Here is a 17,012-nt window from a genome sequence, read left to right as displayed (position 1 = left end):
TGGGACTTGTCCGAATCGTCACTCGTCTGCATGAGCACGGACCTCAGGAATTGTCACTCGCCAGGCGAGATGAGTTGGACCAGCGGGGCGGCGTCTGGGCTGCAGGTGGCTGGCGTCGCAGATGGCACTTGGCAGTTGCCGTTGTCTTTGCGTCTGCGTCTGCGTCTGCATCTGTTTGAGTCTTGTTTCTTTTTCCCCGTCTCCCTTGTCACTCGACATCTCCACCCGGGCAGCCCATTGTCATGGCCTCATCGCCATCCAGCGATCCACCGCCTCCGACCTCCTCTTCATCAGGACCTGCAACAGCGCCAAAGAGGGCGACCCCACTCAGCCATGTGACGAGCAGCCTCTACGATCCACAGCCCGACCCCTATCGGTTTTCGGCAGATGGTCACCAACACCACCACTACCACCACCACCATGCGCATCACGGCCATCGGACCCGCTCTCCCTCCCCACATCACAACCCGCATCGCGCCCACAAGCACCATCCCTTCCCCTACGCCGCCTCGTCCTCGGTTGCGGACCTCTCCCTCGCCGGCCTCACCGACTTGGTCGACTCGCGGTCGGGCTGGTACGAGGAGAAACGAATGACGGAGGAAGCCATCGAGGAGCAATGCAAGGGCAAACCCCGCAAGATCAAAGCCGCGCTCAGAAGCTACTATGCCGACTTGAATTACGTCCTCGATGGATGGAGAACCGCAGACGTTATCCTCGACTCGCAGTTCCCTGCTGAGGTGCTACGTCGCTTTGGGACGATGCAGGAGGTAGAGGAGGCATTGGGGAGAGCGGCAAAGTACGAGAAGCATCCGGGAGTAGGGGTCAGTAGGCGCATCGATATGTTGGGTGGAAGGACGACGAGTCATACAGGATTGATGCATCTCCTTGCAAATGGGACGCCGGAAGGCGGGCGCAGTCCGGCTTATGTCGCGACGAGCAGCGATGACGATGATTCTCCTCGTGCGCCTCATCGCGCCAGGAGAGGGAGAAGAGCGCATCGCCCTAGTGTGCTGGGGGATGAAGAGAGTCACGGAGTTGGGACACGCCGTTTTCCCGAAGGAGATGTGAGGAACAGCTTTGGCACTCGAGCGGCAAACGCTTTTGGGCTGGGTTGGCTGCGCTACAGTGAAGCGACACCACCGCCTTCTACTCCACCACCTCTTCCACCCTCCTCGCTGAGCAAGAAGTCGTCCACAACAATCACCCAGCCGCCTCCACTCAAGCCGCAGCGCACAGCGAGCGAGGATGAGAGTGGCTTCGACTCGGACTCTGAACCGGAGCCGTCCGAGGCGGGACCACGGCCCCGTCAGAGCCAGAATCAGGGGGAGCGACGCCGCCTCTTGGAGGGTCAGGAGAGGAGGGAAAGGGGCAGGCCGAAGAGCAAGAGTACGGGACAGTATGGAGGGATGGGCCAGACGCAGACGCAGACGCAGGCGCAGAATGGGGGCGGGAATAGTGTACCGACTCATGTCGTAGTCAGAGCTACCACGCCTGCTGGAAGGGAGATCGCTGCCATCGAGGGGCCAGAAGGGTCCGAGGAGGTGAGCAGCGAGCGCGCAGCATCGCGCAATTGTCTTCCACTGACACGATCCTCACGCTCACACACACGCGCGCGCAGGGCTCCCTCGATCGACGTCTCAAAGACCAGCAACAGCTCCGCGATGCCCGCGATCAAGCCAAAGCCGCCGTCACTGTGGGCGCCAACAATGCCTCTTCAGCCACGACGCCACCGGATACCGACGAGGATCGGGACCAGCTGGCCGACCTACCTGGTGGCCGAAGAGAGCGCGATCGCCAAGCATTGCGTAAGGCTGTACCTGGGTGGGAGGAGCGGGAAGAAGGGGAGGAGCGTTCTGTTCAGTTTGCGATCAACCTCAATCTGTGGGTTGCGCCTCGCCTCCCTTCGAGGTAACACTGGTCGTCAAGCTGACATCTCTCCCTGCGCGCAGGTTGATCAACATCCTCCTTCTCCTCGGAAAAGCCGTCGCCGTCCTCTCCTCCAGCTCCGTCTCCCTCCTCGCCTCACTAGTGGACTCGGCCCTCGATCTCCTCTCCACCATCATCATCTTCGCCGCCTCAAAATTCGTCGCATTCAAGAGCACAGCCTCGTACTTCAAGTACCCTCGCGGCAAGAAGAACTTCGAACCCCTAGGCGTAGTCATCTTCTCGGTACTAATGATCGCCTCCTTCTGTCAAGTCCTCGTAGAGTCCTGCGGCAGATTCTGGACAGTCGTACAGACAGGTCGCGACCCTGAGGCAGGGAAGGATGGTCAACCTGCCAGTCTACCCTTGTTGGGCGTAGGGTTCATGCTGGCCACCATTGGAATCAAGACGGTCATGTGGTTGCTGTATCGTCACTCCCACTCGAGTGGGGTACGCGCTGTTGCCCAGGATAGTCAGAATGATGTTGTGTTCAACATCTTCTCTCTCACTTTCCCCTTCCTGGGTTCGTGGCTCAAGATGCCCGCTCTGGACCCTATTGGTGGGATAGTCCTTTCGCTTTACATTATCAGCGAGTGGCTGGGAACCCTGGTCGAGACGACGACTAAGCTTTCGGGCGCTCGTGCTTCTACGCAGGAATTGGCGCGCATCCTCTACTTAGTTGTGCGATTTAGGAGCGTGCAGTTCGTCAGTAGTTGTGAGGTTTATCATACGGGGGACGATTTGACGGTGGAGATGGATATCATTCTGCCGGTCAGCATGCCATTGAAGGAGGCGCATGATTTGGGTGAGATCACTACTTATGCTACCGAGAGGTGAGTTAAGCGAGCGAGCGAGCAAGCTAGCGTGGTGGGCGAATAGGGCTGAATGTTGATCTCCTCGTTTGACCACCACAGCCTTCCTTCGGTGAGCCGATGCTTCACCCACCTCGACTATTACTTTGGGCCTGCCACACACTTGCGAGGCCCATTTTGATCGACACGACGCTTGCTAAGCGACGGACACTCCACTTTTCACGTTTCGATTCTCGATTCGGCTTGCAATGGAATACCACACTCTTTCGTCTCGTTGCACACTCGCGGAGGAGAGTGGCTGGGGTGGGTGATGCATTGGCATTGCATTACGTGGTTAAGCGCCGAGCTTGAGTGTCCATGCGGGCTGGTCCATCGCCGCGCATCCCAATTGTAGCGATCCCGCCTCGATCAAGCGCAGCAGTGCATCCCCCTCATCATCTTCCCCACCCTTCGCGCCTCGAACAATCAACAGCGGTACCTCAGCGCTTCCCTGTCTTCCGCCCTCATGCCCAGTCGCGAACAGATTGAGGGGCACATTCCGCTCCAATGCAAGTACAGTCGTCACAACGCTGCTCCCGCCCTTCCTACCTAGCGAAGCCGAAGATGAGCTGTGCCGCTCAACGACCTTTTGCACGGCTGCGAGGCTCAAATTAGCCCCCTCCAGTGAGAGTGAGGAAACTGCCGTGTCGTACTCAGCATCTTGCCCCTCCTTGCCCGATGGGACGTAGTTGATGTTGAGTTCGCCCGCCAACTCACCTCCCGCTTGGTCCAGGCCGGGAAGGGAGACCTCTATGCTGACCCACGCGTAGCTTACCCTCCCACCTTCCTGCTTGCCCTCCTCCTCACCACCTGCGCTCGGGGCGAGGACCACCCTACTCGAGATCAGCAAGGGAAGATCCGTGCTCGGTCGACCCACTTTGCGCACAGGCAAAACCGTCCGGCTAGTTGCACCACCCCGTTCCTGCACCTTCACACCATCGTACGAGCTAGAGGGAGTGACAGTCCTCACCCCCTGCTCTGTGGAAGCACGTCGCCCCTCCTCCTCTGCAATGCTTAGGGCAGACGAAACGCTCCTCCTCACACGCTCCCTCGGCCCGCTTCCACTCGCAGCGACGCTCAAGCTGCCACTAGGCGCTCGATCCCAGGACGTCGATATCGACATGCTCCTACCGCTCGAGGTCGAACTGGTCCTCGTTCTATTAGACGCCAGAGATGAGACGCGCTGATGCTCTCCCGGAGAGGTCTGCTGATCAGAGAAAGAGGCAGAGCGTTCCGCTGCACTTGCTGCGCGCATTTTGGCTTGGGCGAGCAGGCCTAGCCCGGCGGGGGAGATGGTACTCGTACTGCTTGAGGATGAGGAGGTGGAAACCTGTCGGAGGGGCGATGGAGAGGGTAAGGGTCCAGGTGAAGGTGAGGAGGGGAATGGTAGAGCGGCCGTCGTTGATGGGGAAGTGGCGACCTGCAAGGATGAGCCCCTCGAAGCTGAAGTAGTCGTGGAAACATTCCTCGCGCTCCCGGCGGAGGTGAAGCGAGCGAGCGGACCGTTGGCCAGACCGGAGGGCGTGCGATCCATTCCTGGCCTGGCCGTTGTCGGCGTAGTGGCAGGGGTACTGGCTGCTGCTGCTGCTGCTGCTGCTGCCACTCGTTCTTCTTCGTCCCTCGCGCGCGCTTGGCGAAGGGCGCTGGCTGAATGGCGAAAACTGCCGCTCATTGCGCCGGGCATGGTTGTGCTTACGGCCGTGTTGGCAGACCGAGTCGAGCTGCTCTGAGCTTCATTGAGTTGCAACGCTTCACGTCTTGCTGCGTCCTCCAGTAGGGAACGGAAGTCCAACGTGCAGGACCAGACGGACGAAAAAGCCGGCGTGAGAAGGCGGTCTGCCTGGTCTTCCTCGCCATTCCTGGAGGGGAGGAGGACGGGCTTCCCATGTACGACGATAGAGATGCTTCGCATAGTGCTGCCACCCGAGGCCAGAGCTTCGCTTGCTCCTCTGTTGCTCGTGCGGGTTGAGGTGGGGACGAATCGAACAAAGTAGACGAGATTTCGCTGTTCCCCCTGCTCGAGGTCAAAGGCCGTCTCCCCGCCACGGACGAGGCGCGCTTCTGCTTGCCATCCCTGTGGACTTGATGCGGTGGCTTCCTGCCCGTTAGAGGTGGGCTGGACGACTTCTACCTCGCAGTTGTCCACCTGAAAGACCATCCCAGAGTCGGATGGGTTGTCCACTTCGACCGAGAGGACCAGGCAGCGACTCCTCGAAGATGCTGCACGTCCGACTGCCATGCCCTCGCCGACTTGCTCATGTTTGAGAACAGGCAGCTCCACATCGTCCACCATGGTGGTCCTCATCCTGACCCCCACGGCCGATCGTACATCCAACCCACGCCGGACGGAGCGTGTCAGCGTGACGACCGAAGAGCCCCGATCTATATCGTCGGCATCATCGTCCTTGTCCCGCGAGGTGGCGGGCTTGCCTTGCGTTGCGTCGGAGGAGCGGCCGTACAGAGCTGGATCCGATATATCGCTGCTGGCACTCGAAGCGCGAGTGAGGGATAATCGTGCAGAAGACGATGTGGTCGAAGAGGATGTAGTGGCGGTGGTAGCACTCGTTTCGCTCCCCTCGCTCAGGTCGGTCAAGTCCCCCTCCTCTCCCTCTGTATCACCGTCCCCCATGCCCACAAGCCCGCGTCCCCGTCGCATCTTCGCCCCCACATCCCTCGCGCTCCTCCCTGGTGTGACGAGCCTGCTGCCCAATACCTTGCTCGGCAGGCGGCTCAAGGGCAACTTGGCGAGGGCAGAAGCTGCTCTTGCTGCTCGTTGGGAAGGGCTCTCATCTGGATAGACGGGGCCCGATGAAAGGGGAGAGAGGAGATCATGATCCGCCCAACTGGCCCCCTCTTCCTCGTCTTCGTCCTCCTCGCCATTGCCGGAGGTGAGGGCTGGCCGCAGCTCGGCGGGGAGCATGGCGAGGTACTGTGATTGTCCGCTCAGGTCGGCGGTCAAGGCTGAGAGGAGTGGGGAGGTAGGAGAGAGTCGAAGGGAGAGGGAAGCGGTCAAGAGGAGGGACGGCGTGGGGTGTCGATGTCTTGCGTAGGTGATGGGGAGGAGGAGCGGCCATTCGATGTGCCATGAGGCTGTGGGCGGGTGGTACGTGACTGTGCAGCCCATTCCTTCTGGCTGAGAGGCGGGGGTGGCGGTCTGGCTGCTGCTCTGCTGGTGTTGTTGCCTCGCAGCCGGTCGTGTTGGCACTTTATTGCCCTGCCATGCTATCGAGTAAAAGGCAACCTCATCCCCCAAGCCTGCTTCAATGTTCTGATATTGGCCCTCCCTCTCATGCTCACTCATCGCTGGTCTCGGCCTTGCATGATCCTCGACGACGACGCTCGTGCTAGCATTTCCCGCACTTGCCCTCGCCGTGGTAGGCGGTATCACCAGATCTCTGTTCCCAAGCGGTGGACGAGGGGATACATAGCTTCCTCTTGCCTCGATTGCAAGATTGCAGAGCACGGCCAGCAAGACGAGGCGGGTGCTGCGAGCCTGTTCTGTTCGCTCTTCCCAGTCTACATCGTCGGACTCGTCGTCGTCTAGCGTGAGTGGGATGGAGTAAGTCGCGTGGCCTCGCGTTGGTGGTGGGAGGTGGGTGGGGGAGGATGGCAAACGCAAGCGGAGCCGCGCCTCGAGATGTTCGTCGTAGAATGCTATGTCGCGTGATGAGGAGGAAGAAGAAGACGAGGTCGGCGAGTCGCCGCGGTAATGGGGAACGTGTAGGTGAAGCTCGGAGCGTGAGAAGAGGTCGTGCAGTAGTGATGAAGCATTGCGACTGTTGCTCATGGCTATGCAAGGGGGGAAAAGGATGATAGAATAAAGTGACGTGAAGGAAGTCAAGAAGGACGCACGCACGGACAGCGAGCGGGCCGCGGCTTTGGCTTGGTGTTGGACGACGGAGCGACGCAACGCAACGCTTGGGCCAGCCTCATTGCTCTCACACTCAATCAAATCACGGTATCGATGCCTTCCATCCTTCACTCAAACATCCTCGCAAAGCAATACCCACTCCCTCTCACTCGCCGCAAAACGCAGCGTATCCCCATTCTTGAGCTCATAGTACCTCGAAGCGGGCACCGCCTTCTTGTTGACCGTCGTGCCGTTTGCTGATTCCAGGTCGAGGATGAAAGGTCTGCGTTGTGCGCAACAGGAGGGCAAGCCTTGTGTCAGCCTTTTCGTCTCCTTTTTTCATCAATCATGTGTCGCACAACTCACTTGATATTTCGCTTCTCGTCTCCAAACTCGTTGCGTTCCACCACTAGACGATATTGGAGGACGGCGTGCTGTTTCGAGCAGCTCGTGTGGTCGAGCGGGACGTCCACTACTGCCCTATCACGGCCAAAGAGGTAGCACGATTGGCGAGAGACGTGTAGGAGATCTACAGGCATGCAAAGGCAAGTCATGTCAGCTCTCTTTCCTCCGCCTTCATGGGCAACGACGAGGGGAACGAGCGCTCGCGGCTGGTACATACCCAGCTCTTGCCCATCCTTGAACACATAGAGTCTCCACTTCCTCTTGGGCTTCTTGGCCTCTGGCGGTTCATGATACTTGAGCGCTGTTCCATTGATCTGGTTGGATTCGGCTGCTAGGAGTCCTGATGGTGTGAAGTCCGGTTCATCGATGAAGGGTTCTTCGTCCTCTTCCTCCTCTTCAGGCGAAGCGCCGCCCCCCGTGGAGCGATCGTAGCGCTCTCGCTCTCTGCGACGATCGACTGAGAAGTCTGGAGAGCGTGAACGACGACGTGAAAAAGATGCTGGTGGAGAGCGAGGGCGTTGCCGATAGCCATCGTCACGCCGCGGGTGTTGATCTCGGCTGCGATCCTCTCGCCTTCGGTGGTCGTACCCATCGTCCCTATATGCAGGCCTACGCCTCTCCTCGTCATCTCTTGGTCTGCGCCTTTCCTCTTCCCTGTATCCACGATGCGCTGAAGTGGATGGCCTGTCATCCTCGTACCTCCTTCGCGGAGGTGAGTCTGATCGAGGCATGCTGCGAGGGATATCGAATGGATGGATGGATGAATGGATTCGAGGACAAGATGAGCTTCCCGTTTCTTGTTTCCGCCCGCGATCTGGTCTGTCCGTCTCTGTCCGTCCGAGATAATTCAACTCCCTCGTGTGCGAAAGTGGAGTCGCTTGACATCCGGGGATCAGACCTTCTCCCCTTTCCCCCCTCTCCTCAAACACCTCCTCCTCGCCCCTCTACAGGAGCAACAATGGGCCTCAACACCCACCTCTGCTCTCACGAAGAGCTGCCTGCCTGGGCAAAGGACAATGCATTCATTGTCACGGGATATAGGCGCCCTGGTATAGCAGAGGAGGATGGGGATGCCGGGCACCAAGACGACGAGGTCATTGCTGTGCCGTTGCATGAGCAGAGGACGGGTGAGAAGGAGACGAGGACGAGGCGTAGGGTGGTGAAGGCAGGCGAAAAGAAGAACAAGATCAACGGAGCAGCAAGAGCAGAGCTCTTTCGTCACGATACCATCGCCAAGTGCTGGGCCAGCATTTGGTTGTATGCTCACAATGAGAGGTGAGAGCGTCCCATGCGCTTCAATGCCATCATGCCCGGCTGGACTTACCTGTCCCCCGCAACCCGCGCTCGCAGCATCAATATTCATTCTCACCTCTGGGGCGCCCTCTTGTCCTTCCTCATCCTCAGCGCCCACCTTCTCGACCATCTCGGATCCCTCCCATCCTTCCTCCTGCCCCTGGCCCACGCCCGCATCTTCTTCCCCTCTTCCTCCTCCCTCAATCGCACTCCAACCCCCTCCGACTGGCTGGACATAGCGGGCTTCACCACCTTCCTCCTCGCAGCCGTCACCTGCTTGACCCTCTCCTCGACCTTCCATACCCTCTCCTGCCACTCCCGCCAGCTAGCAAAAAGGTGCAACGCTCTCGACTACGTAGGCATAGTAGTCATGATCGTAGGCTCTTTCCTACCTGCACTACACTATGGCTTTCACGAGCATCCAAAATGGCAGCTCTTCTACGGATTGGGCATCGTGAGCTTGGGAGGGGTGGCGGCCTGGGCCGTGCTTACCCCGCATTACGCTACACCAGAGTACAGGCCTGTACGTACTGCCATCTTCCTCGCCTTGGGACTCAGCGCCGTCGTACCAGTGGCGCATGGTTACATACTCTACGACTATGCTACTTTGCGCCTCACCATGGGGCTTGACTGGTTGATCCTATCTGGCAGCTTGTACGTGGTGGGGGCACTCACCTACGCCTGCAGGGGGCCGGAACGTTTTGCTCCTGGCAGGTTCGATTACGTGGGGGCAAGTCACCAACTCTTTCATTGCGCGATTGTCGGGGCAGCGTTTGCGCATTATGTTTGTTTGAGGAGGGCGTGGGCCTATTGGCACGGCGTCGGGGTGTGAGGTGGTGTGCGGTGAGAAGGCGGCGCAGCAAGCACCTGGACATAGTGGATCAGCCTCCTCGCGCACTCATCGTCACCTCAGCCAGCCAGCATCGAAGCATACGCGACATAGACTGCTGTGTCCCACACAGGCATGGGTCCTTCTATACCAGTATAGCATTCAGACAGAGATGCGAAACAATCGCCTTGGCATCGGTCCGGCTTGCCTTCCACGAGTCGAAGTTCAAAGCCTAGGGCGATGGAGAATCGAACCTCAGTGTCACCTTCTTCTCTCCTTGAGAGCTCGCGAAACCCGCAGCAGGCCTTCTTGGCGCCCAAGCATACATCCAGCGCAACCTCCAGCGCCGCCTCACAAGCGATAGACAGAGACCGGCTTCGATATTCACCCGCTACGTCCTCACTGCCGGGACTTCTCATCGGCGAGAGCGAGGAGATCAAGGAGGGACCTCCGCAGCACAGCGTACCTTTCTGCCTTTCGAATAGACACCACTTCTGCCCGCCAAGGCTCTCATTGAGCTCCATCCGCCGGCTGAACCTCTGCTTTTCCAGTCCTTCTTCTCACGCTTGCCCTATAATGATCGGCTCGAGGGTTGGTCACGAGCCAGCAGCGAAGGGTCAACTCGTCGTCATTTTCCTGGCCCTCGTCGGCCCTCGTCCTCGTCTTCTTTGCCCCGGCTTCGCTGCTGCGATGCATTGCTTGTTGACAGGCATGTTCCTGCACATTAGCTCATCCTAGGCTAGCGCAGGTTTCCCCACATTTCCCCCAGGGCCAAGACGGCGAGCGCGCTAGCCTGCTTCGAGGCATTGTCTTATTGTTCCCCTCGAAGGCAGCGGCAACCCTGTTACCTCTCTCACCCTGAACCTCGTCTCGCTCCTCGCCTAGACGAAGAGAAGATGGAAGCCCATCCTTCTTCCAGAGGCGCAACCCAATCTCGATGCGAGCCGCCCTCCGCTGACCCGCATTGCCGCATCGCTCGCATTGCCGGCGCTAGAGCCGCTCCGCTTTCCATTAGGAGCCGCTGGTCACTCCATCAAGCCGCCTCACGACGGCCCTTCTCCTATTGTTGTTCTCCTCCGCGCCCCTCTCGCAATGTAATGTCGCCCCTCAACGATGGCATCTTGACCCTCTCTGTTCTGCCCGCACGCACCCTTAAGAGAAAGCATCGTCGTCCATACGGCCGTCCTTTCTCCTTGACCCGTCACCCTCCTCCCTTTGTCTCGCAGTCATGCTCTCCGTCAAGTGGACAAGCCTCTTGTCCGTTCTTCTAGTCGCAGCGGCGCTCGCTGACCCAGCTGCATCTAGCCTCGTCAAGCGTGCCAAGAAGATCGATGCCGGCGGCGATACGAAGGCTGCTGCGGGCACCCAGATTGTCTTGGACACCATCTTCAGCACGGCATGGAATTACAGCACCGTGGGCGGCGCTGACCCTAATCTCGTCAAGTATCAAAAGGTCTCGATCCCGTTTGTTCAGGGTGACTTTCCCGAGAAATCGATCAACCTGACCAACGGCGACGCCATCATCGGCATCGATGTGCACGACAATCGAGCCCTGCAGCAGATGATCGGCGCTGGCTGCGGCATAACCGACTCTGCCTCGATTGCGCTACAAGCCGTCAAGCAGGCAAACCGGGACCAGTACGACGAGCTGATGCGCACTTTCTTCGACCAATCGCCCGAGTGGGCCATCGAAAAGGGAGGCGCAGGCCTCAACATCGTCCGCTCCCCCATCGGCGCGAGCGATTTCGCAACGTCCGTCTACTCGTACGATGACACGGCTGACGACTCGCCCGACACGAGCCTCTCCCTGTTTACAATCGACCGCGCACCCAAGATGTGGCAGACACACATGGACATCCAGAAGATCAACGCCCGCGTCAAGCGCATGTGGGCGCCCTGGAGTCCTCCCGACTGGATGAAGTACAATGGCACCGTAGGCTCAGGTCAGATGATCGGCGGGCAGCTACAGCCAAAGTACTACGACGTCTACGCCAAGTACTTAGCTAGGTCGATGCAGGCCATCAAGCAGAAGCTGGGCAGCTCGCCCTGGCAACTCAGCATCCAGAATGAGCCCATGTACCTGCCCGACAAGTACCCAGGCAACAAGATCAACGCGACGGACGCGGCGACCATTGGCGGGTACACGCGCCAGTATCTCGACGCCTACGGCCTGAAAGACGTAACTCTCACGGCCTACGACCATAATTGGGACCACGCCGAGTATCCGACGAAGGTCTTCGATTCGACCAAGGCCTTCGACTCCGTCTCGTGGCACTGCTACGGTGGGGACCCGTCTGCGCAGGACGACTTCAACAAGGCCTTTCCCGGTCGCACGACAATTATGAGCGAGTGTACGCGCATTACGCAGAATAACGAGGAGCCGTGGAGTAATCTGCGCAAGTCGGCTTCGCAGTTCTTGACCGAGGCGATTGAGCATGGCACGCAGGCGGTGAGTGCGCGCTGCGGGGGGTGGCAGGTTGGCTGATGCGGGCAAGGACTGACATCGATTTTCCTCCTTGACTCCGCAGGTGGTGCTCTGGAATTGTGCTTTGACTGTTGATGAGAATGGGTTTACTACGCCCCACCTACCCAACGTCTGCTCCAACTGTAAGTTGAAGCGTGCGCGCGAACCTCGACATGTACTGACCCGTCACCTCTGTCCAACGCAACGCCAGGCGCTGCTCCTGCCCTGCTTCCACAGGCTATGACGGGCAACGCCAAGATCCAGTCCCAAACTCAGCCTCCTAGCCGGCGTAGCGGCGTGACGACGGACAAGTCCAAAGCCTCGGGCAAAGGGCCCTTTGGCACCCACATCCTCCCCGCCTACGTGCCCCCTGGCGGCCCCATCGACACGCACGGAAAGTTCCGCCTCACCTCTGACTTCTCCGTTCTCGCCCACCTCAGTCGTGCCATCCGCCCGCGTAATCGCGAGGAGCAGTGGGCCGTCCGTGTGGGTGCCTCGACGACGGAGGAGGCCAACGACTTCCCCGACGGGGAGCGAATCAAGGTGCAGGCGTACCGTACGTCTATTGGGTCGGATGGGAAGAGGAGGTGGTCGCTTACCCTGCTGCAGAAGCATGACCATTTCCTCTCGGGAGTGTACAATGATGTGACGGCTACGATCAAGTTCAGGGGGATGGTCGCGAATGTTACGTTGCCTGTTGGGCTGCACACGTTGACGTGGGTTGCTTGACGGGGGGCATGACGTGACTCATTGCGATGCTGTCGTGCTTCTCTGCTGCTGTCATTCTTGTGTCTCGATAATCAGAACACTACCTTTGTGTGTCTACGCGCGTCGTAGTCGCCAACCGCATCGATGTGTGTTGGAATGAGCGGTGAGAGGTGGCTCCTCGCGCGTGCATCGTCGCCGCTCGCGTGGCTTGTCGTCTCCCCTCGGACCGCCAGAAGGACTTGTTGGCGGCGGGCGGGCGAACGGGCAGGCAGACGCAGACGGATGAGAGGCGCCGCGCTTTGCTTTGCTCTTGCCTGACTGACGAGTGTTTGTTCACGGCGAGGGGACGACGGGACGACGACGACGACGTTGCACGCTTTTCGATCCAGCTGCCAGTGCGAGTGCGAGTGCGACTGACTGCGACTGCAACTCCTCCTCTCCTTCCTCTGCAACCAACACCAACAAAGATGGCCAAGGACCGCAAAGCCTCCCTCACACGCATTTTCAACAAAAAGAAGGGAGCCACCTCTTCATCCTCGTCCCCATCAACATCATCCGCCGCTCCATCGCCTCCCTCTACCTCGATGGACTCAACGCGTCAACTCGTCGCCGAGCCAGAGAAGATGAACGGCTCCTCCTCTTCCTCATCCGCCCAGCCCTCGTCCTCTCGACTCGCGCCTAATCGCACACGCTCTGGCTCACTCTCAGAAAAGGGCGCAGCAGTCCTACGCGCCTTGCAACGTGCGCCAGAGGACGAGTCCCCCGAAGACACGCCGCCTGGCGCCCTCACCCCTCACTTGGAAGTAGATACAAAAGTCGAAGCGGCCGACGACGATGCCGGTTACGCACCAGAGGGACTCGACGGTGTCTCCCCACGACCTCTCGCGCAGCACCAGCATCCGCGCAACGGCAATGGCGGTGCAGGGGATCTGGCAGATGTGTCCCGTGCAGGCTCCATCGTGGGGTTGAGCGAGGAGCAAAAGCTGCAGGGGAGGGCCAATCGGGAGGGGCTGAGGAGGAGGGGAGAGGCGAAGGAGGTAGAGAAGATTGTTGGCTCCGGTAGACCGGGCGCCAGGAGAGGGGGTAGTGGGAGCGAGGGAAAGAAGAGTAAAAAGAGTTGGGAGATTCCGAGGAAGATATTTCATTCGAGCATTGGTGAGTCGGCGTCGTGCCAAAGAGGGGTGATCTGCCTCATGCTACGACATGCTGAACCTCACCCTTTCTGGCTTCCCCGCCGCCAGGCTTCCTGGTTCTCTACCTCTACCTCGCCCACCATAACCTCGGGGCCGTCGTTCGCGGGCTGTCCATCTTCCTGGGAATCGTCATCACGGCAGACATCATCCGCCTCAACAATGACGACTTTGAGCGGATCTATGAGAAAGTCTTGGGCTTTCTCATGCGAGAATCCGAGAAGGTGAGTCGGACACTCAGAGAGGCTCACATACTGCCATCGCTCGCTGCTGACAACTTTCTCTGCGTCGCGCCACGCTCGCAGGACAAGGTCAATGGCGTAGTCTGGTACCTAATCGGCGTCATCTTCTCGCTTCACTTCTACCCAGCAGATATCGCCTGCGTCTCCATCATGATCCTCTCCTGGGCGGACACAGCCGCCTCGGTCTTTGGTCGCCTCCTAGGCCGGTACACTCCCCCTCTTCCCTCCCCACCCTTTGCAGCGCGCAAGTCCCTCTCGGGCTTCCTCGCAGCATGGATCGCAGGCGGGTGCGTCGCCCTCCTCTTCTGGGGTGGCGGAATCGCAATGAAGGCGGAACGTTTCGACGGGGCAAGCTGGAATAGCCACCATGCCGTGCTGGGGGCGAGCGCACCTGGATGGGCCCACTCAGGGTGGTGTGGCTGGTCGTGGGGATTCAGGGGACGAATGCCCACCGAGCTGGCGGACAATGCAAAGTCTGGGCCACTAAACGCAGCATGGGATGCAGCGTCCCGCGTAGTCGCCTCGGCGGCTTCGTCGGTGAATGGCGTGCCTGCTATGCCCCTCCCACTCGTAGCGCTGGGAGCGGGCCTGGTGGCGGCCGTTGCCGAGGGATTGGAGCTCGGAGGGCTCGACGATAATCTTTCGTTGCCCATCTTGAGCGGTTTTGGGATTTGGGCATGGCTGTGGGTGTGGGGACAGGCGGCAGGAGCCTTTGTAGGGGCGCAGAGGAGCGTCTTGGCTTGAGGCGAACAGTCGTAGGCGGGACGAAGGGTAGGATTGCCAAGGAGGAACGGAGAGAGACCCGAGGGGAGCTCCTGAGAGGCACTGACTGCGCTCGAAGAGCTTCCCAACTTACTACTGGTAGACGAGATTCGCTGCGTCGCATAATCATACCAACATCGTTGTTTCAAAAGGCCGCGCACTGCGACCACGCCAGACCGGACCGCATCGCGCTGCACAGGGTTCGTCAGGCACAGATATGATTCATTCCAGTCCACGGGCACGCAGTAAGAGAGAACAGGAAGAGAGGGATCGTCCATCGCACTTGGTCACACCGCGGCCCATCACTCCAGACCAGCTGTGAGTGACGAGAGGGGCGAGCAAGGCGCGCGAGAGGATAGGGAGCAGAAGAGAGGATGGAGGAAATGTGGCGAGCAACGAGGCCAGGCCGGGGGGAGTCTGGCCCCTACTCAGGGCACCGACGTTGGCCCGGCAGCATGGGACGTACTGGAAAGGCTCGTGGATGAGGTCATGGCTGCGCTCTTGGAAGAGGATGCGGATGCAATCGAAGAAGACGCGGCATCAGCCGCATTTTGCTTCTCACGAGCCATTTTGGCCTCATGTCCAGACCATGTGTTAGGCGCGACGACTCCAATGTTGATGAAGCTGTTTGCCATGGTTCCAAGAGCGTTAGCAAGGTTTGCTTTGCTTGTGCCGAGAGTCGGGTCTACTGAGCTCTCCGCTGGCTCCGCTGGGTGGGTCTCGGCGGTAGTATCTCCCAGCGCTTGGCTCCCCTGCTCGGCAACGGTCCGAGTCAACCTCAGCGTCGAGCAGCGATGAGACGCACCAATTCACTCACTGTATGCTCCGAGGGAGAATTGTCAGAATCTGTGACAGCGTGTGGACTGACTGGACGTGGTCCGAATGGCCTGTCAAAGTTGATATTGTGAGGCTGTGGTTGCTGAGCTGGCTGATCTGCGGGCGCAGCAAGAGGATGATGCCCTTGGGGGCGAGGGCCGTTCGGTTGCGAGACGTTGTCCCCCGAGTGAGCAATCGGTCTCGCGCCCGGCGAGCCGCCGCCCAAAGAGAGTTCGTTTGTAGAGCTGTCCCCCGTCGCGGCACCTGACGTAGTGGCCCCGCTTGAAGCGGCCCCTGGCGTAGAGGTACCTGGCGTAGCGCTCGGCGTAGCAATCCCTGACGTTGCGGTCCCTGACGTAGCACCCCTGACTGGAGCGGCCGCGGCCCTTGAGGCTCCACCTGCAGGAACTTTTGCCACACTGGCCGGTCTGCTTTTCATGCGTCTGCGCACTGGCAATGCGGAAGACGTGGATTGAGCCGCTATTCCTGATGACGAGGAAGAAGAGGAAGAAGATGTTGTTGTAGGCGCCGTCGAGGCAAGAGAAGCACGGGCGTCCTCTACTTCTGCCTGAGCAACACTAGCCTTGCGCTGGGCATCATTTGCCGTTTCTATCATCAGGTGCGTCCCGTAGCCAGTCATGCCATTGCTTGCGAGCTGCATCGGCAAGTTGCCTGAGTTGATGTTAGCTGTCAGTCTGTCTATCCTGGCCTTATCTTTCCAGAACCCGAGCGTCGGAGCAGCGTCGGATTGTTGAGGCTGCGGACGGGTGGTTCCGCTATTACCGCTGTTTGTATTACCAGCGGGGTTTGCATGAGCAGCGCCGGCAGGACCAGGAGCATCAGTCGTGGCGCCGCTGGTACTGCCGGTTGCGGCCGTCTTCGGGGACGAGTTCCCAAATTTGGGGAATTTGAAAAGGCCCCCTCCCCTTCTGCGAGAAAGCGGAGCCGCCTGCGCCTCGGATGTAGCAATGGGAGCCGCCTGCGCCTCGAAGGTTACGGCCAGCGTGACGGCTAAGAGAAGCCAGTGGATGGAGATTTTCCTGAGGGCCCGTGGAAGGCGAAAGTCAATCAATGCATCTGCAAACGGGGCATTCGGCGTGCTCACATTGTTGCAAACAAGCAGGGCGCGAGTGAAGTGAGAATGCGATCGAAGTGAGAGTGCGATCGAAGAACAGGCCAGCTGTTCTTGATAGAGAACTTTGGACAATCGGGGTACAGTGAGAGTGTGCGTTGAAGTGGGACAGACCAGCTGTGCCGACAGAAGTGGGAAGATCGGTGGCACACTCGTCCTTTTATGCCTTTTGTGCAAGCTTTCGGCGGCACGATTTAGACCGATGGCGGATCTTCACCGTAGGAGTTGATGGCACAAGGTGTCCGACCCTTGTATCGTAGGGATCGGCTCTCCATGGCCCGCTCGAGGTGCGAGCGTTGCACGCCTATGATGAGGAGATCTGCCTGCAGCGCGGGCTTTGGACGCATCGCGGAGCATCACTTGCAGTCGGACCCTGGAGAATCGCAACATCCGCGCTCGCGGATCCCAATCTGGCATCACGCGAGAAAGAAGTCGAAGATCACAATGGTGCTGCTGCATCATCCTTGGGATACTAAGGCTGCGAAGGGGGAATGTGCCACTACACGCGGACATTGACAGGGACGAGGGATGGGGAATGTCCGTCACG

At 59.4% G+C, this 17,012-nt stretch overlaps 7 protein-coding genes across 7 annotated transcripts; 4 read left to right on the top strand and 3 right to left on the bottom strand.

The window, feature by feature from the left end:
* Window positions 1–173: 173 nt before the first annotated feature.
* BDZ90DRAFT_281267 (hypothetical protein) lies at window positions 174–2,959 on the top strand. Its single transcript, XM_025509347.1, has 4 exons — window positions 174–1,541; window positions 1,619–1,881; window positions 1,950–2,756; window positions 2,838–2,959. The coding sequence occupies exons 1-4, from the start codon at window positions 243–245 to the stop codon at window positions 2,914–2,916; spliced, it is 2,448 nt and encodes an 815-aa protein (XP_025360491.1). The 5' UTR covers window positions 174–242; the 3' UTR covers window positions 2,917–2,959.
* A 110-nt stretch (window positions 2,960–3,069) lies between these two features.
* BDZ90DRAFT_262076 (hypothetical protein) lies at window positions 3,070–6,561 on the bottom strand (the record flags this gene model as incomplete). Its single annotated transcript, XM_025508440.1, has 1 exon — window positions 3,070–6,561. One exon carries the CDS (start codon window positions 6,559–6,561, stop codon window positions 3,070–3,072), a length of 3,492 nt encoding a protein of 1,163 aa, XP_025360490.1.
* BDZ90DRAFT_233890 (SMAD/FHA domain-containing protein) lies at window positions 6,525–7,815 on the bottom strand. Its single transcript, XM_025506808.1, has 3 exons — window positions 7,247–7,815; window positions 6,991–7,153; window positions 6,525–6,907 (listed from the first exon to the last, which is right to left on the bottom strand). Exons 1-3 carry the CDS (start codon window positions 7,758–7,760, stop codon window positions 6,757–6,759), a joined length of 828 nt encoding a protein of 275 aa, XP_025360489.1. The 5' UTR covers window positions 7,761–7,815; the 3' UTR covers window positions 6,525–6,756.
* A 172-nt stretch (window positions 7,816–7,987) lies between these two features.
* Window positions 7,988–9,154, top strand: BDZ90DRAFT_222910 (HlyIII-domain-containing protein; the record flags this gene model as incomplete). Its single annotated transcript, XM_025504549.1, has 3 exons — window positions 7,988–8,078; window positions 8,238–8,304; window positions 8,434–9,154. 3 exons carry the CDS (start codon window positions 7,988–7,990, stop codon window positions 9,152–9,154), a joined length of 879 nt encoding a protein of 292 aa, XP_025360488.1.
* Window positions 9,155–10,379: 1,225 nt separating this feature from the next.
* Window positions 10,380–12,486, top strand: BDZ90DRAFT_265421 (glycoside hydrolase; the record flags this gene model as incomplete). The annotated part of the gene is made up of 4 exons (XM_025508667.1): window positions 10,380–10,565; window positions 10,626–11,600; window positions 11,680–11,758; window positions 11,827–12,486. 4 exons carry the CDS (start codon window positions 10,380–10,382, stop codon window positions 12,342–12,344), a joined length of 1,758 nt encoding a protein of 585 aa, XP_025360487.1. The 3' UTR covers window positions 12,345–12,486.
* A 460-nt stretch (window positions 12,487–12,946) lies between these two features.
* BDZ90DRAFT_222909 (hypothetical protein) lies at window positions 12,947–14,499 on the top strand (the record flags this gene model as incomplete). Its single annotated transcript, XM_025504548.1, has 3 exons — window positions 12,947–13,478; window positions 13,565–13,737; window positions 13,819–14,499. 3 exons carry the CDS (start codon window positions 12,947–12,949, stop codon window positions 14,497–14,499), a joined length of 1,386 nt encoding a protein of 461 aa, XP_025360486.1.
* Window positions 14,500–14,722: 223 nt separating this feature from the next.
* On the bottom strand, window positions 14,723–16,173 carry BDZ90DRAFT_267795 (hypothetical protein; the record flags this gene model as incomplete). The annotated part of the gene is made up of 3 exons (XM_025508713.1): window positions 14,723–15,269; window positions 15,335–16,090; window positions 16,132–16,173. The coding sequence occupies 3 exons, from the start codon at window positions 16,171–16,173 to the stop codon at window positions 14,946–14,948; spliced, it is 1,122 nt and encodes a 373-aa protein (XP_025360485.1). The 3' UTR covers window positions 14,723–14,945.
* Window positions 16,174–17,012: the final 839 nt, after the last annotated feature.

Source organism: Jaminaea rosea (genome assembly GCF_003144245.1).
Source record: "Jaminaea rosea strain MCA 5214 unplaced genomic scaffold BDZ90scaffold_13, whole genome shotgun sequence".
Classification (NCBI taxonomy): domain Eukaryota; kingdom Fungi; phylum Basidiomycota; class Exobasidiomycetes; order Microstromatales; genus Jaminaea; species Jaminaea rosea.
The sequence above is the reverse complement of the archived record's forward strand: the minus strand, read 5'-3'. Positions and strand labels throughout refer to the sequence as shown.

What these genes read in the sequence shown, in the direction of transcription:
- BDZ90DRAFT_233890 (XM_025506808.1), bottom strand. Translation starts at nt 7,760, where the DNA reads ATGCCTCGATCAGACTCACCTCCGCGAAGGAGGTACGAGGATGACAGG. An exon ending in CAAGGATGGGCAAGAGCTGG is followed by an intron (nt 7,154 to 7,246) that starts GTATGTACCAGC and finishes GCATGCCTGTAG; the next exon opens with ATCTCCTACACGTCTCTCGC. An exon ending in GACGAGAAGCGAAATATCAA is followed by an intron (nt 6,908 to 6,990) that starts GTGAGTTGTGCG and finishes CGCACAACGCAG; the next exon opens with ACCTTTCATCCTCGACCTGG.
- BDZ90DRAFT_281267 (XM_025509347.1), top strand. Translation starts at nt 243, where the DNA reads ATGGCCTCATCGCCATCCAGCGATCCACCGCCTCCGACCTCCTCTTCA. An exon ending in GGCCAGAAGGGTCCGAGGAG is followed by an intron (nt 1,542 to 1,618) that starts GTGAGCAGCGAG and finishes ACGCGCGCGCAG; the next exon opens with GGCTCCCTCGATCGACGTCT. An exon ending in ACTACTTATGCTACCGAGAG is followed by an intron (nt 2,757 to 2,837) that starts GTGAGTTAAGCG and finishes TGACCACCACAG; the next exon opens with CCTTCCTTCGGTGAGCCGAT.